Consider the following 21,665-nt stretch of genomic DNA (forward strand, 5'->3'; position numbering starts at 1 on the left):
TCATTTCGACTACTGTGACATGATTTATAGGGATGCCGAGTGCAAGTTATTGAGCAGATTACAACGTGGTCAAAATGCATGTGTGAGATACGTCTGTAACCTACGGTGCTATGACCATGTAACTCCTTCATATAACAACCTATCTTGGCCCCGACTAGAAATCCGTCACATTGTGCACACACTATGCCATCTCCATAAAATCTTTCATTCTTCACAGCCATTTTACCTTACTTCATGTATTTCAAATATCTATCTTCTAATCACGCCGGCCCCGTGGTGTAGGGGTAGCGTGCCTGCCTCTTACCCGTAGGCCCCAGGTTCAATTCCCGGCCAGGTCAGGGATTTTTACCTGGACCTGAGGGCTGGTTCGAGGTCCACTCAGCCTGCGTGATTATAATTGAGGAGCTATCTGATGGTGAGATAGCGGCCCCGGTCTAGAAAGCCAAGAATGACGGCCGAGAGGATTCGTCGGACTGACCACACGACACCTCGTAATCTGCAGGCCTTCGAGTTGAGCAGTGGTCGCTTGGTAGGCCAAGGGCTGTAGTGCCATGGGGTTTGGTTTTGATCTTATCACAGTCTTAACACCAGATCTACTAATAATTCCATCCTTGCTTTACCTACCCATAGATCTGCCATCTACGATGAATCATTCACGGTAATTGCCTGCCGTGAGTGGAACCACCTTCCCGAAAGTATCAGAGGGTTAAGTGCTATTTGCACTTTCAAGGAAGCACTGTGGAGACATTTTATGCACCAGTAAGGATCATGTGTAAACCTGAGGCTGCTACTCACAACCATTCTATTGTCATGGATGTTCTGGTAGAAGATTAGTCTAAAATTCTTACCCAATCTGTTTTTCAAATGTTATGAATTTTATGTACTCTTTTTTACATGTAGGTATTAGTTTTAAGAATTTATCCTTTTAATACATCTAATTTATTTCATCTTATCACTCATGAATTTTGTATCACTATTAATTTAATTAGTAATAAATCTATTATTGTAAAGTAATAATAATAATAATAATAATAATAATATGGCCTCGGCTACCGTGTGCATACATTTCAATTTGACGCCATCTGGCTGTCAGCTCGTCAATTTCGACGTTCTGTTTCACTCTAGGCCCCCACTAGATGGCAGACAGAGTAAACCGAAACTCTCTTGGGCGTCTATGGCTGAGATTTAATGAATTTTGTCGGGTAAACACCAAATGTGTCACCAGAGATCTTTTACATGCCGACATCGTATGACATGCAGTGTCGAATGGACTTTTTTCCACCCTTCAAAAATCCGACAACCTCTGCCGGGTTTGAACCCGCTATCTTGGGATCCGGAGGCCGACACTCTACTGCTGATCCACAGATAGTGATACAATGCAATATATATATATATTTTTTTTTTTTTCAGTGCCTGGTTAGATGGAAGAGAAGGCCTGAAGGCCTTAATCTTACCAGGTAAAATAAAACATTACTAACTAACCAACCTACAATTGCATTAAATAAAAGTGTTTGGCAACGAGTGGGTTTTTTTTTCAACATAAAACCATACCTGCTGCACTGTTATGCTTTGTCTTAATTCACCGAACCTCCAGTTACTTCACGTGTCTTGCTGGCATCTGAGTTTGCCGTAACTGATGTATGGCACAACATTTCAGGATAGGGATTCTCCAGGTTCCGAGTGATGAACAGCGTAGGCTCGAGTGAAAAGATAATGTTTATTACATGTAGTAGTACGTTCACTGTATACAATATTGTATGAAATTATATACAAAACAAACCTCCAGGGAAATAAATATCACATTTTTTTAATACATTAAATAACATACACAAAACTAAGAGTACAAAACAGCTCTATATACACTCATTGAAAAAATGTGCAAAAACATTGTGCTACTATCACATTTCTTTTAACTGAAAATCGACATTTTCCTCGTACTTACACTCGGAACTTCCCATGATTGTGGTACACAAGGGGGAAGGTTATAAACCAACAAAACATTGCATTTAAAAAAACCTAGCATTAAACCTTGTGACCTGAAAGAACAAAGAGTTTCTGCACAACGCAATATACTAACCGACATATATGAGGTAAACACAACAAAAATGCCTCCAATAACACAAGAGACTGTGCTCTGCAATCCCTTTTTCTTTAACAAAGAATTCATACAAAGGGCAAACACAGTAGAATTACAGACCGGAACAGAAGCTGCCAACGAATGACAAACTATATGGTCCCTGTAATTCGTACTTGTTACTCGACAAGCTTGGTACGTCAGTCGAGTTACATAAAATGAAAAGAATATTCACTAGTTGTGCCAGCAAAACCTTAACACTAATAAATATATATCACAATAGTTTGTTGTATGTACAGTAGAACCTTGATAATTCGAAATCGATTAATTCAAAATCCTGCCTAATTCGAAGAAGCTCTCGTTCACAGAAACATGAGATAGAGTTTTGCACGTTATTTAAATTAATTCAAAATACGGATGATTCATAATTCGAAGTACAATGTCTGTGCCATTACTGAAATTCAGACTTCTAATTCGAAACTGCCCTTATATTTTAAAACAATAGTATGATAGAGTAATTTAAATTCAAAATTTATCCGCATCATGATAGAACCCGTGTTCCAGAACGTGGAGGGGTAGCTTTCTGCACTTACACTCACTTCGGTGTGTACATAATGTGCTTCATAACTGCTAAGTTAAATGAAATCTGAATTCTTTTGTATTCAACTTTTTAAGGAATGCAGCAGGCAGTGTGTGGAATAACATAATCCGCGAACACTGGCGATGCCGACAGTAGACGAAAAAGCGTGGCTCATATAATCAATTCGTAGGCACCGAACAATCTCGTCATTGCCGATGAAAATGCATTGCTTTCTTGTAATGCCAAGCCCAAACTGTCTTATGGCATTGAAGGAGAAAGTGCCAGCCAGAGAATCGTACAAGGGTGAGGGTCATTGTATTTTGTTGCAACGCACACCAAAGCGAGAAACTTTATCCCCTCATCATAGGAAAGTTTGATAAGCCACAATGTTTTAAGGGCATCGGGCACTTTCTGTGCAAGTACAAGGCATCAAAAAATGCGAACAGTACAGTAATTAAAAAAATTTAAAAAAGGCATTTGCACAGGGGCACCAGCAAAATTTATCGTCTGTTTTCTTTCGTTGTGTAAGGTTATGATTGTCAGTGATTCATCCAAGTGCAGTATTTGAACACTGTAAATGCACCTTGTTGGATACATTTCGGAAATATTTTTTCCATGGCATTTGACAGGTTTAAACTGTGAATCGAGGTGATTGCATGCATTAATGGGTCTTAGAATACTTTGTGATGCGGCAAGTGTTTACATTTCTGAAGTACGAGAGAAGTGCCAAGCTGGAAATCGTACAAGGATAGTCATAGGATAGTTCGATTAGCTACGATGTTTTAAGGGGATCGGGTACTTTCTGTGTAAGTACAAGGCAACTAAAATGCATACAGTACAGTAATCAAATGAATAAAGCACTTGCACATGGGAGCCAGCATAGATTTCTCCTAGTCTTTGAATCGTGCTTTTCTCCCCCCCCCCCCCCCCCCTTTCGTTGCGTGAGGTTATGTTTGTCAGTGTGCATTATTTGAATACTGTAAATGCACCTTCTTGGATACATTTTGGAAATAGTTTTTTCCTGGCATTTGAAAGGTTTAAACTGTGAATTAAGGTTAACTGCATGCAGTGACGAGCCTTAGAATGTTTTGTAACACGGCAAGGGTTGGCACTACTTAATTACGAATTGGCGGTTATTTCAAAATCACGTAACTCGAAGTCCAATTTTTGAGTCGCAACGACTTTGAATTAACGAGGTTTTACTGTATTCAGTTTCATACACTTGGCCATCAATATACAAACAATTTATTTGGCTGCACTTGTACTAAAATAAAACCGAATCCAATATCTCAGACCATAACACGGCTCCTTTTCCATGTAACATGATGAGATATTTAAAACAAAAGTACTGCTTAACAGCAGCAAATTTTAACAAAATCAAGTTACACTTATTGAAGTGATTTTTAACAGGAGGGGAGAACACACACCAATTTTTGGTACCAAATTTTGGTACCAAATTTTGCTTTAAAAATCATACAAAATAATGGCAAAGCACATAATTTGCAACAAAAATTTCCAACATGAATTATGGTACAAAACATTGGTTTCAATTTACATAACATGGTAACTTGTTTCGTGCATACAGCAAGTCTACCTTAGCCAATACAACTAAACTATCATTCGCTATTACAATACACAGTAAGAAAAGATTTTACATATAAATAACTTAATTCCTACCAGCTTACTTAACGCTCAAACATAACAAGTAGTTTGTACTAATGTTTTATCAAATATGCAACTCCAAACAAAAGCTAGGAACTTTTCGTTCATCAAAATGAAGGAAACTGCGACTGCACATGGCTACAAGAACAGAGCATCTCAACTCGTCTTAACAAGGCTTCCACTAATTTTATCAGGTGCTCCACAATTACTACAAGCTTAGTTACATTCTAACAGCACCAAATTGAAAAAAAAAAAAAACAGCAAGTGTGTAGAATTTAGATCAGTCTACTGTACGGCAGGTATGGGCTCGATGGGAGCAGAGATCAGGGAGCAATCGTTCAGTGCCTGAAGGTCATCCTGGATGTCCGGGATGGGATCGCGCCAATAGATGAAATTGGAGAAGTCTTCAGATGTGTCCTCTGGAGGAGGTGGAAACATCTGATCCACGATGTAGCTCATGTTGGAATACCTGCAAAAGAAAGAATATCTTCAAATTGATCAATGTAGCCGAGGTGCCTATGTTCTAAGCTCACTGGGTCAGAGTATGCAAAGGAAGAAGAGTCCAATTTACCCCACAAAAGGAAGAGTAAGATGTTCCTTAAGGGTTGCAACTCATCTCCAACTAGCAAAACTCTTTACATTACAGTAATTAAAAAATGTAATGGAGAATAGATTAATCGTCCAGATAAAGTCTGTCAAATAAAACAGAGCACAACATATCAGAGAGGTCTTGGAACATGGATAGTCCTCGCAAGTGATTATTAGTGATGAAGGAAGGGAACACTATTAGTTGGTCTACTCCACTCATCAGGATGACACTGGAGAAGAAATATGTTATACCAGGTGTAACAAAATTCAATACTCAAACTTCTACTATGGATGATAGAAGAGACCAACACAAAAGTTTTTTATAAAATACACAAACTGAGGTACTTTATAGTACGATTGAGAATGGAACTATTACATTTCAATTTAACGGAAATCCTTTACAAAACTTCAAAAGTGCAGCCTCCTATTGCAATACAAATTCTGCAATGAGATACCACTGCCTGTCATACACGTTCAAAGACATGTGCTGTAGAGATTAAGAAGCTTCAAGTAACAAGCTCTGCGAGTCTCGTACAAAAAAGCTCTTCAAATCTCCATACACAAAGAAAGTCTAGTGGAGTGAGGTTAGGTGAATGAGCAGACCATGCACTTTTAAACAACTTCCATAATTGAAATGTAACAGTTTCATTCTCAATCACATCAAAAAATATCACAATTATCAATTTCCAAACTATGGTTATTCAATATATTTGTTTTGATCTCTCTTATGACTACAAGTTTGAGTATTGAATTTCATTATAATTGACATAAGAATTTTTAGAAATTCCCTTGCATTAAATTAAAAACTAAAGAAATCATATTCAGCTTATAAAAAAATAACAGTCACACTTAGGCACACACATACACACAGTTTAGGACAGAGCATGCAGAAGAAACGCAGCCCAAGACATGCATGTTATTTTGTCGAGCTACGACATGCACAGAGGCCTCCCCTGTGCTTACCAAATGGCAGCCAGAAGAAGTGTTGCAGCTTACAGCTTCACGAACAAGACCCCACCAGGGGTGGGAACAATTCATTCACTATATAACTTTGGCCTGAATAACTGGAAAAACAATAAACAAATACAATACAACCATGCATCAAATAAAAGAAATAAACCCCTCATTCCACACAAAAAAAACCCATGTTGTTGTGGTGTCAAGGATAGAAAGGAAGAGTTGTATCAGCCTGGTGTGAAGGAGGATGGTCGATGGTACACGGGGCCGAGTCTCTCGATTCATGTCGGAGTGAGGACAGGGGGTGAAGACAACAAACAACCTTGTGGTGTCAAGGATGGAAAGGAAGGGTTTCACCAGCTGGAGCTGAAGAAGGATGGCCGAAGACAAAATGTGAACAAAAATATATTAACTCGATAAAACAAGAGCAATACTGAATTACTAATCAACTGAATAAAACATGGGAACAGTACTGAACTGCTACGTAAACATGCTACTACGACAGTCCCCATTTCAGATCTCAATGCCAAAGACAAACTTTCAATTGCAAATAAAATTGTTTCGTCCCTCCAACAGACCAGTCAGCAATACAAGAAGGATAGAATAAATATGCAGAATCCCTGTCAGTCAAAACATGTAAACACACCCCATCCTCCATGAGGATCACTAGTTACAAGCACGAGTTTACCTCCTTTCATCCTTCCCATCCCACCTCTTGTATAAAATTTATGAAATCCTCCCCATCTTTAGCCAAAGGCTAAGAAGAGATCCAAGACTTTCTAAATGTTGTAGGAGACAAATCCAGCTTCTCTTCATGGCATTCTGTTCCTATAGTAGTATTTTGAGATTTAGTCTTGGGGAAATTCACAGTTGCTAACTGCTTTAAAGGACAGCAACTGACATATAGGATCTCAATATCATTAAGAGCAAGCAGATCACATGGTCTCCAGTCCTGTTCCATGGAGAGCAGCTTTCAACATCCAAGCGGTTACCTCTTGTCATGATCAAAGTTTTGCTTATCAGAACACTTAATGTTCATTCCAAAATTTATCTTCTTATTCCATAAATCAACTTGTGTCTGTACTTGCTTAGCATTATCTCCCAAAATGCAATGTTGTCAACAAAGACTTCCTGTCCCATCATCTTCTCTTTGACATTATGCAGAATTCTATCAACAGCTATTATGAAGAGTAAAGGGGTCAATACACTTCCCTGTCCTGAGCCTATCTCAACTCTGAACCATTCAGTTTAACCTACTTGCATGCAGGTTTCACATCCAGGTGCCCTTTAAAGTTGTTACGACTGAAACAAAAAGCCACCATTCGAGACTATACATGAACTGCTACATTGGGATGATCTGATGAACCCAGCCAAAGTATATTTAAAATGCTTATGAAAGACTAAACCCAGCACTGGCAAGACTTTGAACTGTTGAGAGATCTGGATAAAAACAGAACCTAGATACTGTAGATCAGGTGTGTGTAGCAGCAGCAGCTGAAGTGACCAACACTAGATTTACAGTACACACTTTTAACTTATGAAAACTCGAACACCTGGTATGAAACAGAATGGGAACAGACTTGGTAATGTTCACATGCACATCTACTTTGTTCAATTTCTTTATAGTAATACAAAATGTTAGGATACATATGTAGACATTCCTTACACATTGTTTTTCGAAACTTGGCAGATTCTCCTAACGCAAGAGCATGCATTATGCACAGTTACTGAAGTGGTTAGGGGTGGTTATAATAATAATAATAATAATAATAATAATAATAATAATAATAATAATAAATAATAATAATAATCATCATCATCATCATCATCATCATCATCATCATCATCATGTATTTCTCCAAATCCAAGATGACCCTGAATGCAAGATGACTCCCACTTTTGCCATCAAAAAAAATGTAATCAGGCTTAAAAAGTGCTTTGTGAAATAATTTTTCATTCATTCATAATCTATTTTGGCGAACTATGGACCACGTAAATAACTCTTTGTGATTTCAGTTTTCTTTGGCAATAGTATTCTTTCATTCTATTGTTTACAGCTTCCTTCTTTTCAGCCGTCCAATGTTTCTTGGTCGCTGTTTCTGGTTCTAGGAATCTGAGAAAAAGTAAACACACACAAGTATCATGCAAACCCTACCTACTTTCCTAATGATTTTCATGGAATTCCTCTTCACGAGCCCACATTCGTATCGCATCTCTGTTATGAACATTCCGACCTTGCATTTTTTGTGCACATACCTCACAATTTCATGTTCGACTTCTTTAAAGCATCCTTATTGTGAGCTACAGAATGCCTCTTGTACAATACATAGTTTTATGACAATCCATCATGAAAATATTAGTGTTGTCTATAAAATTGTTACTTTTACTGAGCGTCAGGTATCAGCTGCCACTAGATGCATGTCTTTTCAGTGGCTGGCGATGTTAATTAAAGACGCGGAAGTTGAAATTCAACAAGTTTTGTACGCCGTGTTATGGCCATTCCACCCTTGCAATTTACATGCACTTATCTGACAATTTTATCTTTGATTACTTTAAAGCATCCTTTTTGCAGGCCACTGAATGCATTTTTTTTTCAGTATGCATTTTTAAGCTATTTTGTCTCCATGCCAATGCCGAACTGGCATTATTTATGCCATATTTTCTTGCAGTTGCACAATTATTCTTAATTTCTGCATGTTTAACCCTAGAACTGCTGCACGTTTATTTGTCAAATGCAGCAGTTATTCTCCTCAATATACACTATGAAATTAAAGTCATCCCTGTAAACTCATATTAATCCCAATAAATCCATATTATACACCAACAGAAAGCTGAAAGATTGATAAATATGAAGATGTCAGAAATAATTTTAAAAATTGTCATGATTTCTAACTATCGAAATGGAAAAATATAATTTTCTTTGAACAAAGGGAATTGTTGAAATATTTGGCTCTAAGAAAATAATTTGTGAATATAATTTATTCCTGAAACATGATATCCTGAAATACACAGGTATGTTCTTACATTTTCCCCATACAATTCTTCACTTTTCATTTCAAAAGCTAAGTAAAACATATTTTTTCTCGAAACTGATTTTGAGTTCTTTTCACGAATTTTGAACTTACAGCTTATTTTGGTTTTCTTAGGTCAGTTTCTTTTTTTTTTGTGTTGCGATCAATGTATATATAACAATATACACAAATATCAACAGTTCACACTTATCCCTTCACTGGTTTCTTCAAATATTGACGTACTGCCAATAATAATAAAAAACTGCACCAATTTGAACATCATTACAGTTATTGGAATTTTCCATTACTTCCGAGGCACCTCGTACTTTGCTGTCACTTTCATTACTTTCAGCAATAATTTCCTCGTGGGAATTAACACTAATCGCTGTTACCATCAGTACCGTCGCTAAGATCTTCGGAAATCAAGCAGTGGATTTCAGAATAGTCAACAAAACGGGCTGCCATCTTGATTCTAAGAACATATGAAAATACTTTCACTTCAACAACTAAATGAACTTCTCCATTCTGTTGCTTGTTTTACAAAGACTTTCAAAAGTGAAGATAAAAGTATCACTAACTGGTATCTATATTAGTGCCATCTGGCGTACAGTTATAAATCTGTGGCAGAAGAAAGACACCGTCTGTCAGAAAGACGATCGCACTTGACGAAGCAGTGCACCGTCTTCCAGAAAGACGGCCTGCAGTTCTAGGGTTAATAACCATTAACTTAAAATTGTCATCATAATATTGATGAGAACCCATTAAAAATCTGCCAGCAATACCTGTTCCACGTGTCTCTACAACACGACAATCCAGCGTCAGGTACAGTAGACCTATTATAATTCTACCAATGAGTAACCATGCCTTTCTAAGAATTCTAAGGGTCACATCTTTGCTATTTCAAATCGAATAACATTTCCTGCGCAGCTGGGGCTCAGAAGTACATTATGATTCACCTTGCAATCAGCTCTAGAAAATTAACGTTTTGATGCTATTCTGCGGATTTGAGAAACGTTATTATAGAGGCTAGTAGAATGACATTCACTCTCCACTATTTCCTGAGAACCAGTGACATTACACAGAGGCACTGTACAACCAACTGCTGTGGGCTAGCGATGTATCATAAAGACACGGATGTTGATGGTCAGAGTTTTTTTTTTTCACGCGGGCGGGAATGGAGGGGGGAAAGCAAGCATAGTTACCATGGTAGCTGCCAGTGGTGTTCATTACTGTTAGGTTGCGAATGTAAGACAACCCTTGATTTTTCACATGAAATTCTGAGAAAAAGCATTCTTTTGGATTCGGAGAAATACGGTAATGATAATACTAATCATACGGCATCAGCCACCGTGTGCAGGCATTTCAATTTGACACTATTAGGCTACTTGTGTGTCCATATCAACGTTCCATTTTTTACTACCAGATAGCCAAGAAACTATAACTCATTTTGGATGACCTATGGCTGAGTTTTACTTAACTTTGTCAGGTGGACAACAACTATGTCACCCGAGATATTTTACATGCCAACATGGAGTATCGAACAAACCCTTTTTCTGCACTTCAAAAACCTGAATACCTCTGCCAGACCTGAACCTGCAGTCATGGGAACTGAAGGTAGACACACATACACTGTTCTACAGAGGAAGCTAGTGGTATTGTATATTATGTTGATAAGTTCATTGTGGGTATGTGGACAATACTTATGACTGCAAAAGTGTTGCAATTCTTTTAAAAATGACGGTCAATACTGAAAGACTTTGCCTTTTCAGATGCGAGTGAAATAAAAATATTCCGCTCTGCGGACAAGTGTGATTTACCACACACTGTTTGTTGTTGGATTGGCTGACTAAGAATCCACTCGACTTGTGACAGAACTTAATTCTCCCTGGATAAGAAGTATCTGGATTCATGCTCGCTTTCCTCATGAAGATGACACTGATGACAAGAGAGTGCTTCACGAAGATGTGGAATTTATCCTTTCCTTCACCACACTGACCACCCATGCTTATGTTTTGTGCTTTCTACCTTTAATACATTAAAATAGCATTTCTCATCCCACTTAAAAAGCTTTTGTGTAAAGAAATACTATTACTGCAATCAGCCATAATTACAAACTACAAAGTATAACCTGCCAAGCAATAGGGAAACTAAAAGAGTGCATGAAGAGTTTGTACTGTAAAGAGATACTTACGAAGACTGGAATGTTTGTGTCAATTCGTGCTTCAGCTCCCCACGGTGATTAATGGTGAAGATACGGAAAATGGGGATACCGACGGCACGATACGCCCAAACATCCTGCAAAGAGAACACAACTTTATATCAACCTGGAGAATATTTTCAACAAACATTGAAATGTTCACTGAAAGCCAGATCCACAATCCACACTTAACACCACTATACCTGGATACTGTCATTCTGAATGCACACAGTACACAATGTGTGATGAACACTTCAATTTCCTTTATTAATCACTCTAAATGGTTGACAAAAGGTCCGTACAGCCCTGTTTTCAATGTAGACTTAAAATAAATTCACCTGTCTATGGCAAATCCAAAACATCCAGACACATTCCTCCACGATCTCTGCACAGACAGGCATGTTTGCTCATTCTTCATAGCATTTCAGGAGTCAATAGTTGTGAAGACATTGTGCACAGCATTCTTCAATTCACTGTTTGTAACAGTGCCTTTTGTCGATATCCTGCTTTATGATAACCCAAAGAGAACTGTCTGACGTGGCAAGATCTGGGCTTCATAGTAGCCATTGGAAGATGACTGAAGACTTTCAGATCCCCGACTGATCCGCCTGTTTAAGAGAAGCTCATTAAGGTGCAGTTGTACACGGATGGCGAAATGAGCTGGTGTGCCATCTTGTTGAAGCCACACAATGCCAGATACACTTATCTGGAGTTCACAAAACTACTAATCATTAATCATCCGCAGATAAGTCTACTGATCCACCAGACCATTCAAGAAATGCAGTCCGAGGAGAAGATTCTGTTACTTACCTCCACCAATGTGAGGTGGATTATGTTCAATTTCTTGAAAGAAAAATGGATTCTCCTTGGACCAAAAATAAACATACCTATCTTTAGGACTTTGATAAATACTACATTCCTCCATGAAAAGAACCTCTCTTCTCTTGGGAACTGGTGAGGGAGCAACTGGCATGCTTCCTGAGCATCTGGTAGGTCAATCATTGGCAAAGGATGAAAGAGTTTGATTTTCAAATTCCTTCACAAGGGGTCAGTCATGGATGACTGCAGAGTATCCAGTTCAGAAGCAAGCTTACAGTTGGACTTAACTGGAGATAGAGATATAGCTATTTCAACAGCAGCACAAGTTCAAAATGCATTGATGGTCTCCCTCTCCAAAATGCCCTGTTGACAAAGTCTTTGCTCCTTCCAAGACCAATAATCTTCTCTTCGATGGTGGCACCTTCTGGAGAAGCAGCTGAAAGTTGGTCATAATCTGGGTAAATATTTGCCCTTAGTGCAGTCGTTTCTTCAATTAAGAAAGTGTTTAAATTGATATTTTTTCATTCACTTCCATTGTTAGATCGATCTATTACCATATATAGGCAAATAATTCCTGAATTTTTTTTTTCAAAATTTGGCAATGGGAAGTTCAGGTGCAGGTGTCATTTGTGTCAAGGTCAGTACAGTGTTCCCGACACACAGAAATCTGGAAGCTAGTACTTTACGACAATATCTGTTGGCAAATCTGTTCCCACCAAAAGTGAGAAGTGTACTGCGCACATCACATCATCTGCGTAGGATCAGTTCATGAATCACATGTTTAGGATTGCCAGTGCAAGTTCTTGATGTAGGCTGTTTATGACTAAACAAAAGCTGTGGGAAGAAATGGCAATGTGGACAAGAGTTCCATACATGATTGGAGTGAACATAATGTTCATCTTGAAGAGAAACAGTAACCACTGGGCATATTACGGATGAAAAGCTAAGTTTCCAGAAATCAAAAACGAGATATGTGACTGAAAATAGTGTGTTTGAATATAAGGTCACAAGCGAAATGTGTCTGTTGATAGCTATAGCAAAAGCTAGAGAAATTAAAGATTAAAGGTTGTAATGCATGTTTTTGAACGAAATAACTTCAGTTTTTGTAGGAAAACTAGTATTGTGCAACATCTCCCAACAATTATGAAGAAAATATTATGGATTTCCACAGATTTGTTATCAGTTTGCACCAGAGAAATTCATATTTACTCTTGCAAACTAGTAAAGCAGATAAGATGTATTTATGGTACTGTAATATATACAGTTTTCAATATTAATATTTAACAAAGCTATACAATTACATTTCAAAATTTCCCTTACCTAAGGTCAGAAGATATTTCTACCTAAGAGTATTTATTTTAAATATGTTTTGGAAACAGGAGTATACAGACTTTTCACCTGCCCTGTAAAGAGATACATGCCAGGCTGTAGACCATGGCTACAAGAGTGAATGCATTACCAGTCGACAGAACACTTCCCTATGGTGCAACTTCTCCTATTACCCTACTTTAAGGTGATTGTCATTCATCATATTTATCCTCGTCCACACGAGGTTGTACGCAAAGATCAAATTTTGTCACTTTTCCTCATTTCTAAGCATTATTAATTATCAACTTACATTAATTCTATTGCCATATCCTGCATAGAAAGGTTTGGTGTCATCAGGAAACAATGCCTGGATATCGCGTAGACAGGATATCTTGAATTCCTCAGGTTTTTTCTCAATCACTTCCCTGCAAGTAAAATGTCATTACAATTTCTGATTCATAAAGTGAAAGCATAGTTTAAATACAGAAATATCCACATGGGTAAATCTGCTTCTACATCACTTCATGTAACAACAAGTTGATTTTTTATTTTTCTGATGTGTACTGATACTGCATGCCAGGTGAATGTAAGAAAAGTTATCATCCTTGCTTTTATAAATCTAACCTGCATTGTAAGTAAGGTTTATGAGTAATTAGACGACAATCCTCTCTTAAAGGGAATGAAAATATCGGCATAAGAAAGCAAAAGTCCGCTAAAGGAGAGGAAAGAGAAGACTATAGGCCTCATACTTAATATGCTCAAGGTCAGAAGAGACCAACAATCGACCAGTCAAGAAAACCACACTCGGCATAGCAATATCGTTAAAGATTATCATTCTACATATACAGTAGGTTCGACCACTTATAATTACAGTTAACACTCGTCAGCCTTCTGGAGGTCCACTACTACTACATCTTAATGGAGAATGCAGCTCTTTACTCTTTTGACTACTTTATATCAGTTCTTCTGACTCTTTCTGGAAGATTCATTATCCCACATACTCAGGTCCTGAACAGATCATCCTACACTGCAGTTGTTCATGGAGTAGCACATTTCTAAGTCGTGAGAAGAGATTCTGGTGTTAGATATTCAAGGGAGATGACTGTAAAAACAATGAGACAGTCCGTCCGTGACTGCAAAAACCACTATGTGAAATATTTTAGCTTAGAACTCTGGTCGGTAAGGTTCTGACATCTAAGGTTCAATACTTGTCAAGGAATTCTCGCTCTTCATAATATATGTGTTGCAGGTTAGTATTTCTCCAAAAGATATTATCACACAGCAGTTTTCACAGGCGCAACAAGATCTTTCAAATTTAGAGTAGCTGTACATTTCACCTCAAGCAATTTCCATCCCCAGAGTTCTGACATGAGCCAAGTGTCCCTCACAGGAATGTTCTCTTAAGTGGATCCTCTCTAAATCACCTTGGTGAGCGAGGGTCCAGCATAAAGGGCTTCGGAACATACTACTGCGGTGTGATGATGGTATATGGCCTGCTGTGAGACTGACCTGGGCTGGTAAAAAGATTTATAGAGATGAAAAGCCATTTCCATCAGTTTAGTCCAATATTTCAGGGCTTCTTTCTCTGATCCAATGAAGGAAATGATCTCTCAGATATTTTGAAATAAAAGCATTTGATTTTTCCATACCTGATACTGAGAAATATGGTGAAATCATAATTATGGTTGTCAGACTTCCATAGGATATATGGAAACCTACAGCTTGTACTTGCTGCACACAATTATTTTTATTATTATTATTATATATAATTCGCTGGGGCCATCAAGGACAACGTTAAGTCTTGTTGCATTTGACACTGAACTTGGCCTTCTTTAGAGCCTAAATTTTCCTCATTCTTTGTGAGTGGGCCTGCTTACGCTCCTCTGTCCAAGGGGCACCGTGTCTTCTCTTCGGTTGCTCGTCTCAGTTTAGCCCGTTCGTCAATATTTTCTTGCGGAAGAGATCTCTGTTAAAGGCGTCTTCAGCTGAGATATGTAGCATTTGCAGGTCTTCTTTGGTATTTCTAAGCCAGGGAACTGTGTTTTTGGGGTTTGAATCAAAAAAGTGAAAAATTTCTTTAGTTAACTTTCTTCCGTCCATTCTTTTCAGATGACCGTAAAATCGTGCTCGTCTTTTTCTGATTGTGTCGGTAATTTTCTCTATTTTGCTGTAGACTTCCTTGTTGGATCTCTTTCGATGGATTCCATTTCTGTACTTTGATCCCAAGATTCCTCTCACAATTTTGCGTTCTCTTTTCTCCAGTTCTTCAAGGAGTCCTTTGTTGGCATTTAGAGACAGGGTTTCGGCTGCATATAGAACTACTGGCTTCAGAACTGTTTCATAGTGACGTATCTTGGTGTTTTGGGAAAGGCATTTTTTGATGTAGATTGTGCGAGATGTATGGTAGGCTATTTCCAGTTTGCGTACTCGCTCCTGAAGTGCTTCTTTGTCCAGTCCATTTTTCATGATGATCTCATCCAGGTATTTGAATTTGTCTACTCGGGTGATGTCCCCGTATTTTGTATGGAGTTTTGGTGGGGCCTCTTTGATGTTAGTCATTATTTCTGTTTTCTTAAACGATATCAGCAGACCAGTTTGTTCAGCAATTTCCTTTAACATTTCAACTTGAGCTCTAGCGGTTTCTATGTCGTTTGAGAGAACAGCAATATCATCGGCAAATGCTAAGCAGTCTGTTGCGATTCCCTTGGATTTGGTTCCTATTCTCAATGGACTGTAGTGGGTTTCCTGTAATCTTACCCGCCAGGTTCTGATGATCTTTTCAAGAACACAGTTGAAGAGTATCGGGGATAGCCCATCACCTTGACGGACTCCTGTTTTGATGTCAAAGGAATGCGAGAGACATCCGTGGAACTTGGATTCTGTATCGGTCAGGGTGGCTCTAATTAATGCCAGCAGTTTCAAATCAATTCCAAATTCATTTAGGATGTTTAGCAGGACTTCCCGGGCAATGGAGTTGTACGCTTTCTTAAAGTCCACAAGGACAGACACATACTGCTTGGACCTTAGTGTACAATATCTGATGATCGTTTTGAGATTTTGGATCTGTTCAGCTGTTGAGCGACCTTTTCTGAACCCTCCTTGGTATTCACTTATTTGATGTTCGACTTGTGCTTTCAAACGCTCCAGGATGGCAAGTGACAGAATTTTGTAAGTCACGGGTAGCAAAGATATTCCTCTGTAGTTGTTGATGTTCTTCATGCTGCCTTTTTTGTGTAATGGATGGATCAAAGCTATTTTCCAATCTTCGAGGAGGGTCTCCTTGTTCCAAATTTCTTCTATTTGCTTTTGCAAGATATCGAGTGATTCCTCTGGGGCATATTTCCATAGTTCTGCTACTACCGAGTCTTCCCCCGGCGCTTTGTTATTTTTGAGACGGGCAATGTGGCGCTTGATTTCATCTCTGTCGGGTGGTCTGGAATCTGGGTACCTGAGTAAGGGTTCCTTGGTCTCAATGGCGCTTTGCAGTTTAGAGCAATTAAGTAAATTCTTGAAGTAATCTGCCAGAATGCTGTAATTTTCTTCATTTGATGTCGCCACTGTGCCGTCCTTTCGCTCAAAGCATAGAGATGGTGGTTTATAGCCAGTGAGTTTGTGTTTGAAGGCTCTGTAGTACTCTCTGCTTTCATTCTTCCTAAAGTTTTGTTCTATCTTTTCAATGAGAGATTTTTCGTATTTACGTCTCTCAGTTCTGAACACCCTAGCTGCTTGGGCACGTTGGGTTTTGTAGGTTTCCCAATCATTTTCTGATTTCGTAGAGTAGTACTGTTTCCACGCATTGAGTCTTTCTTGGAGGACTGATTCGCAGGTACTATTCCACCAGGCACGCTTTTTGCTTCTCTTGATTTCTGCAACGTCTTTGGCGGCCTCAACAAGGAGACTTTTGGCGTTGTTAAAGTCACAGTCATTTGGTCTAGCCTTCTCCTGGAACTCCTCGACCCTTTGCCGAAGTTTATCAATGTCGAAGCGTGTGATCTGTTTGGTTGTCTTCCTTGTGTTTGTGGGAATTGGTTTGAATTTGATAACAGACATATAATGATCTGAGGCCACACTGATGCCTTTCTTTACCTTGACATTCATAATCTCAGGGCTGTTTCTCCTGGAGATTGCAACATGATCAATTTGGAACTCTCCGAGAGCTTGGATGGGAGAACGCCAAGTCATTTGCTTTCTGGGTAGATGGCGAAAGTGGGTCGACATGACCTGCAGGTTGTGATTTTCGCAAATGGACACCAGTCTTTTGCCGTTGGGATTGGTTCTTTTGTGAGCAGGGTAATTTCCTATAACTTTCTTGTACTTCTGTTCACAACCTAGTTGGGCACTGAAGTCACCCAAAAGAAGCTTGACATGGTGTTTGGGGATTTTGTTTAATTTTTCATCCAGTAGGTCCCAGAAATTATCAACTTCGTCTGGATCAGACTTGTTCTTATCGTTTGTAGGAGCATGTGCGTTAACTAGGGCGTAGGTTTTGTTCGCGCATTTAATTGTGAGTATAGACAATCTGTCATTCACAGGTTCGAAATTTGCAACCGATTTAAGGATCTTGGTTCTAACAGCAAACATGGTTCCAAGCATCACAGCTCCATTGAGGATTCCTCTTTGCGCTTTGCTCTTGAAAAATCGGTAGCCTTCGGATTCAAAAATCTCTTCATCTGGGTACCTTGTTGCTTTGGTGAGGGTTTTCAGCTTGCCAGTTTGTGTAAGTGAATTTATGTTGAAAGTTGCTAGAAAGGTTTTAGATATTATTATGATTATTATTATTATTATTATTATTATTATTATACATATTCCACTTGTTAATGTAAAATAATCAAACTGTTTGCTGTAGACATAAAACTGCTAGTCCCACCAGATGTGAGCCGAACACGAAGTGTCCAAAATATTTTTTCCTACAACCGCTCTATTTCGGAATATCGAATACTGTAATAATTTAACGCCTTTGAGCCAAATATCTAAGATCCATGGCAATCACAGTTGCACTTCCGCAATGAAAAAAGAAAGCATCGGTGGAACTGTTCATTATTAAACACCTCTTTTCAGATAAAAATGAAGAATTAGCTGAATTCAAATAAAATATCTCTTAAAATTCACTACTAAATGGATTACAGTGCTCTACAACTACTAACCTGTGGAATGCACTGATGAGGCTCGTGGGATTCAGAAGCAAGGGGCCATCAGGAAGAGACAGGTCACCTTGCTTGATACTCCGGAGATATTCCCTGGTTACATGGGCTTGACCTGGGAGAAAAAGCAACAATGAGTTAGTGCCAGTCACTGACATCTTTTGTATGATTTTACACACAGTAATCAATTACTCACATTGATATTGCTGTCTGAGCAGTTAAGAATACTTTATTACCAAAACTGAACTAGTGACACAAACTTCTTGATAAGTATTGGAAAGGAACAAACAAGTGTCAATTCAAGACATATAGACACGAGGAACAAGAAAAAGAACACAAAATAGGATGAACATGAAGACAGGTTAGTGTGTGAAGAGGAAGAAACAGAAAGAGGAGACGAAGGTAAACATGAAAACACAAAAGGACACTGACAATCTCCAAGACTAAAGATCTGTCAAGATGGCCCTCAATGAGTGTTGATGCCCACCCTGCTGATGAGGCGGGAAGTAGGAAAGAGTTCATTGGGGGCTGAGAAGAGATGGATGTTGAAGAACTCTGATTGATATGGAAAGAACCCATCTATTTGTTGACCGCAGTATGTGAAAATTTGGAGAATGTCTTCAAACACTGACCTGCCTTTATGTTCGTCCTATATTTTTGAACAAATTAAGAGTGCTAAGTTCCTTTTCTTGTTCTTCCTATCTAACTGTCAGTATATATGACAAACTTCTTAGTAACTTGCAAATCTCTTTTTTTTTTAATTTACAAGTTGCTTTACGTCGCACCGACACAGATAGGTCTTATGGCGACAACGGAACAGGAAAGAGCTAGGAGTGGGAAGGAAGTAGCCGTGGCTTTAATCATTTAAGCATTTGCCTGATGTGAAAATGGGAAACCATGGAAAACCATCTTCCAGGCCGTCGACAGTGGGGTTCAAACCCACTATTTCCCGAATACTGGATCCCGGCCGCAATTAAGCGACTGCAGCTATCGAGCTGGGTCATCTCAACTTTTGGCCTATATTTGTCCTAAGAGGAAAGTAGTGAATGCCTTTCCATTTAACAGATAACCCATCTTCCTAGTCAAACAATCTAAGAAAACTTTCAAACTTCATAGCCCGTACAGATCATACGGTCATTTTGTATTCAGTGTTTTCAATGCATGCGGTTTGTGGTGTTAGTATTACTTTGAGGCAACTTGAATCACATATACAACTATTTGCTTGTTGTTATTCTCAACAGAAGAGCTCTGGAACAGTATAATATTCAGCATCGTATCAGGCTGAGCAAGGAACTAACAAGTTTGCTCCCAATTTGAAGGACACTTTTGACGTGTAATCAACCTCAGCAACTTCTACCAAAAGGTTTTGGTGATTATGAACTTCACTGCTATAACTTCCTTCTCTTTAATATTAGACATTTTCAAATCTTTGACCATTTGGAAGCACAACTCCCTGCTCATAGTCACTATTTCAAGACAAGGGTACATTACATTGCCCCTACCCCAATATTAATTTTTCTTTCTTACAGCATTACTTCACTCTGAACCATCTTAATATTTCACACAGATGACTATATGAATCACTTCTTAACCTACAATCCTCCGGGCAACATTTCAAGCAGACTAAAGCGGAAGGGATGGTGTAGGCCAGGGGAAGATGGGAGTGAGAGGGGCTGTGCCTACGGTGTTTTCACATAGTAGGAGAGGGGCATGGGAGAGCACGTTTCATGCCTAATGTCAACACGAGTTAGGGAAATGGTGTTACCAAGGAGGAGCTGCCATACTTATTCACTGTATGTCTTGACCACGATTGCAGTTACTTACATATTACGTTTAACACAGCAGTGGCGGTGTAGGACTCTATTAATATGAATATGTTAATGCATTATTCTTTCAAATGTGCTCAAATTACAAGCAGCGAGCTGTGTTGTGTTACAGTGTTGGAGTACAACCTTCAATTGCGTGCCGGTTCATTTGGCAACCAAGGTGAGTGTGACGAGGCAATGACGTTACTTCCGCTTTAATCTGTTCAAGAAGGTGACCCGGAGTATACAAGTATTCTTTTTGTGCCTCCCAAGCCAAGCCTTATTTCCTTGCCTAAGAATAAATGAATTTATGTACTTTTATGATTTTACAAGTGACTATTTTCCAAAATGATAGGGCGCTAACATTCTACTAACTATTTTTTTTTTTTTTTTTTGCTAGGGGCTTTACATCACACCGACACAGATAGGTCTTGTGGCAACGATGGGATAGGAAAGGCCTAGGAGTTGGAAGGAAGCGGCTGTGGCCTTAATTAAGGTACAGCCCCAGCATTTGCCTGGTGTGAAAATGGGAAACCACGGAAAACCATCTTTAGGGCTGCTGATAGTGGGATTCGAACCTACTATCTCCCGGATGCAAGCTCACAGTCGCGCGCCTCTACGCGCACGGCCAACTCGCCTGGTACTAACTACTTTTGACCCGCAGAGTTCTTTTATGTCCCACTAACATTTTACATTTAGAAATGCCGAGGTACTGAAATTTTGTCCCTTAGATTTTTGCTAATGTCCCACTAGATACCTTTACCTGGCTTTTGGAGATGCCAAGGTGATGAAATTTTGTCCCACAGGAACTCTAAATCTACTTGTCACCTTCAAATCCAGACAACTGAGCCCCAGAATTAAACCCCCTAAATTGGCTTCAGCTCAGCTCACTGGTCTGCATTCAATGTATCATTATTATGCTCCAAGCCAAAATGAAAAGTTCTTTTATGATGCACTTCAAACGCTCACTTACCAATAGCTCTAGCTGAGAGATAGAGCAGTCTGTAGCCATTGTTCTTGATCTTGGTAAAGAGTTGGGCAACTCCACTCTGAGCCCAATCCTTACCCACTATTGGAAGGATGTGACCGAGAACATCAGACCTGCGGCACAGAAAACAAGCACGGTCAAAGAAAGATACAGGGACAGAGGGCTATACTCCAACCAGCTGAAATACTTACTTGGTGATTGTCCCATCTATGTCCGAAATGACCACCTTGTCATCAAAGCGCCACTTGTAGATGTGACACTTGCAGCGAGTCGTTCCCTGGTAAGCAGTGGTCACGCTGAACACCACTTCGTTCCCTCCCTCCTTGAGATTAAGACCAGCCTGAAACAACATCAAAGAAGTCAATCAATCAATCAATCAATCAATCAATACTGATCTGCATTTAGGGCAGTCGCCCAGGTGGTAGATGCCCTATCTGTTGTTTTCCTAGCCTTTTCTTAAATGATTTCAAAGAAATTTGAAATTTATTGAACACCTTCCTTGGTAAGTTATTCCAATCCCAAACTCCCCTTCCTA

General features: G+C 39.0%; 1 protein-coding gene across 5 annotated transcripts in view; it reads right to left on the reverse strand.

Annotated features, from left to right (window-relative positions):
- Positions 1 to 1,698: 1,698 nt before the first annotated feature.
- Positions 1,699 to 21,665, reverse strand: part of Lpin (phosphatidate phosphatase LPIN) — a 248,408-nt gene continuing 228,441 nt past the window's right edge. For 4 of the 5 annotated variants that reach the window (XM_067152292.2, XM_067152289.2, XM_067152293.2 and 1 more), the window contains 6 exons: positions 21,322 to 21,470; positions 21,116 to 21,243; positions 18,341 to 18,452; positions 13,507 to 13,621; positions 11,064 to 11,167; positions 1,699 to 4,785 (listed from right to left, as the gene is read on the reverse strand). In XM_067152292.2, the coding sequence (XP_067008393.2) occupies positions 4,602 to 4,785; positions 11,064 to 11,167; positions 13,507 to 13,621; positions 18,341 to 18,452; positions 21,116 to 21,243; positions 21,322 to 21,470 (792 nt within the window). In that variant the 3' untranslated portion in view covers positions 1,699 to 4,601. Of the gene's footprint in view, positions 4,786 to 5,867; positions 5,969 to 11,063; positions 11,168 to 13,506; positions 13,622 to 18,340; positions 18,453 to 21,115; positions 21,244 to 21,321; positions 21,471 to 21,665 lie in introns of all 5 variants that reach the window. The other variant, XM_067152291.2, reaches the window with a different exon arrangement.

Source organism: Anabrus simplex, chromosome 8 (genome assembly GCF_040414725.1).
Source record: "Anabrus simplex isolate iqAnaSimp1 chromosome 8, ASM4041472v1, whole genome shotgun sequence".
NCBI classification, from domain to species: Eukaryota; Metazoa; Arthropoda; class Insecta; order Orthoptera; family Tettigoniidae; genus Anabrus; species Anabrus simplex.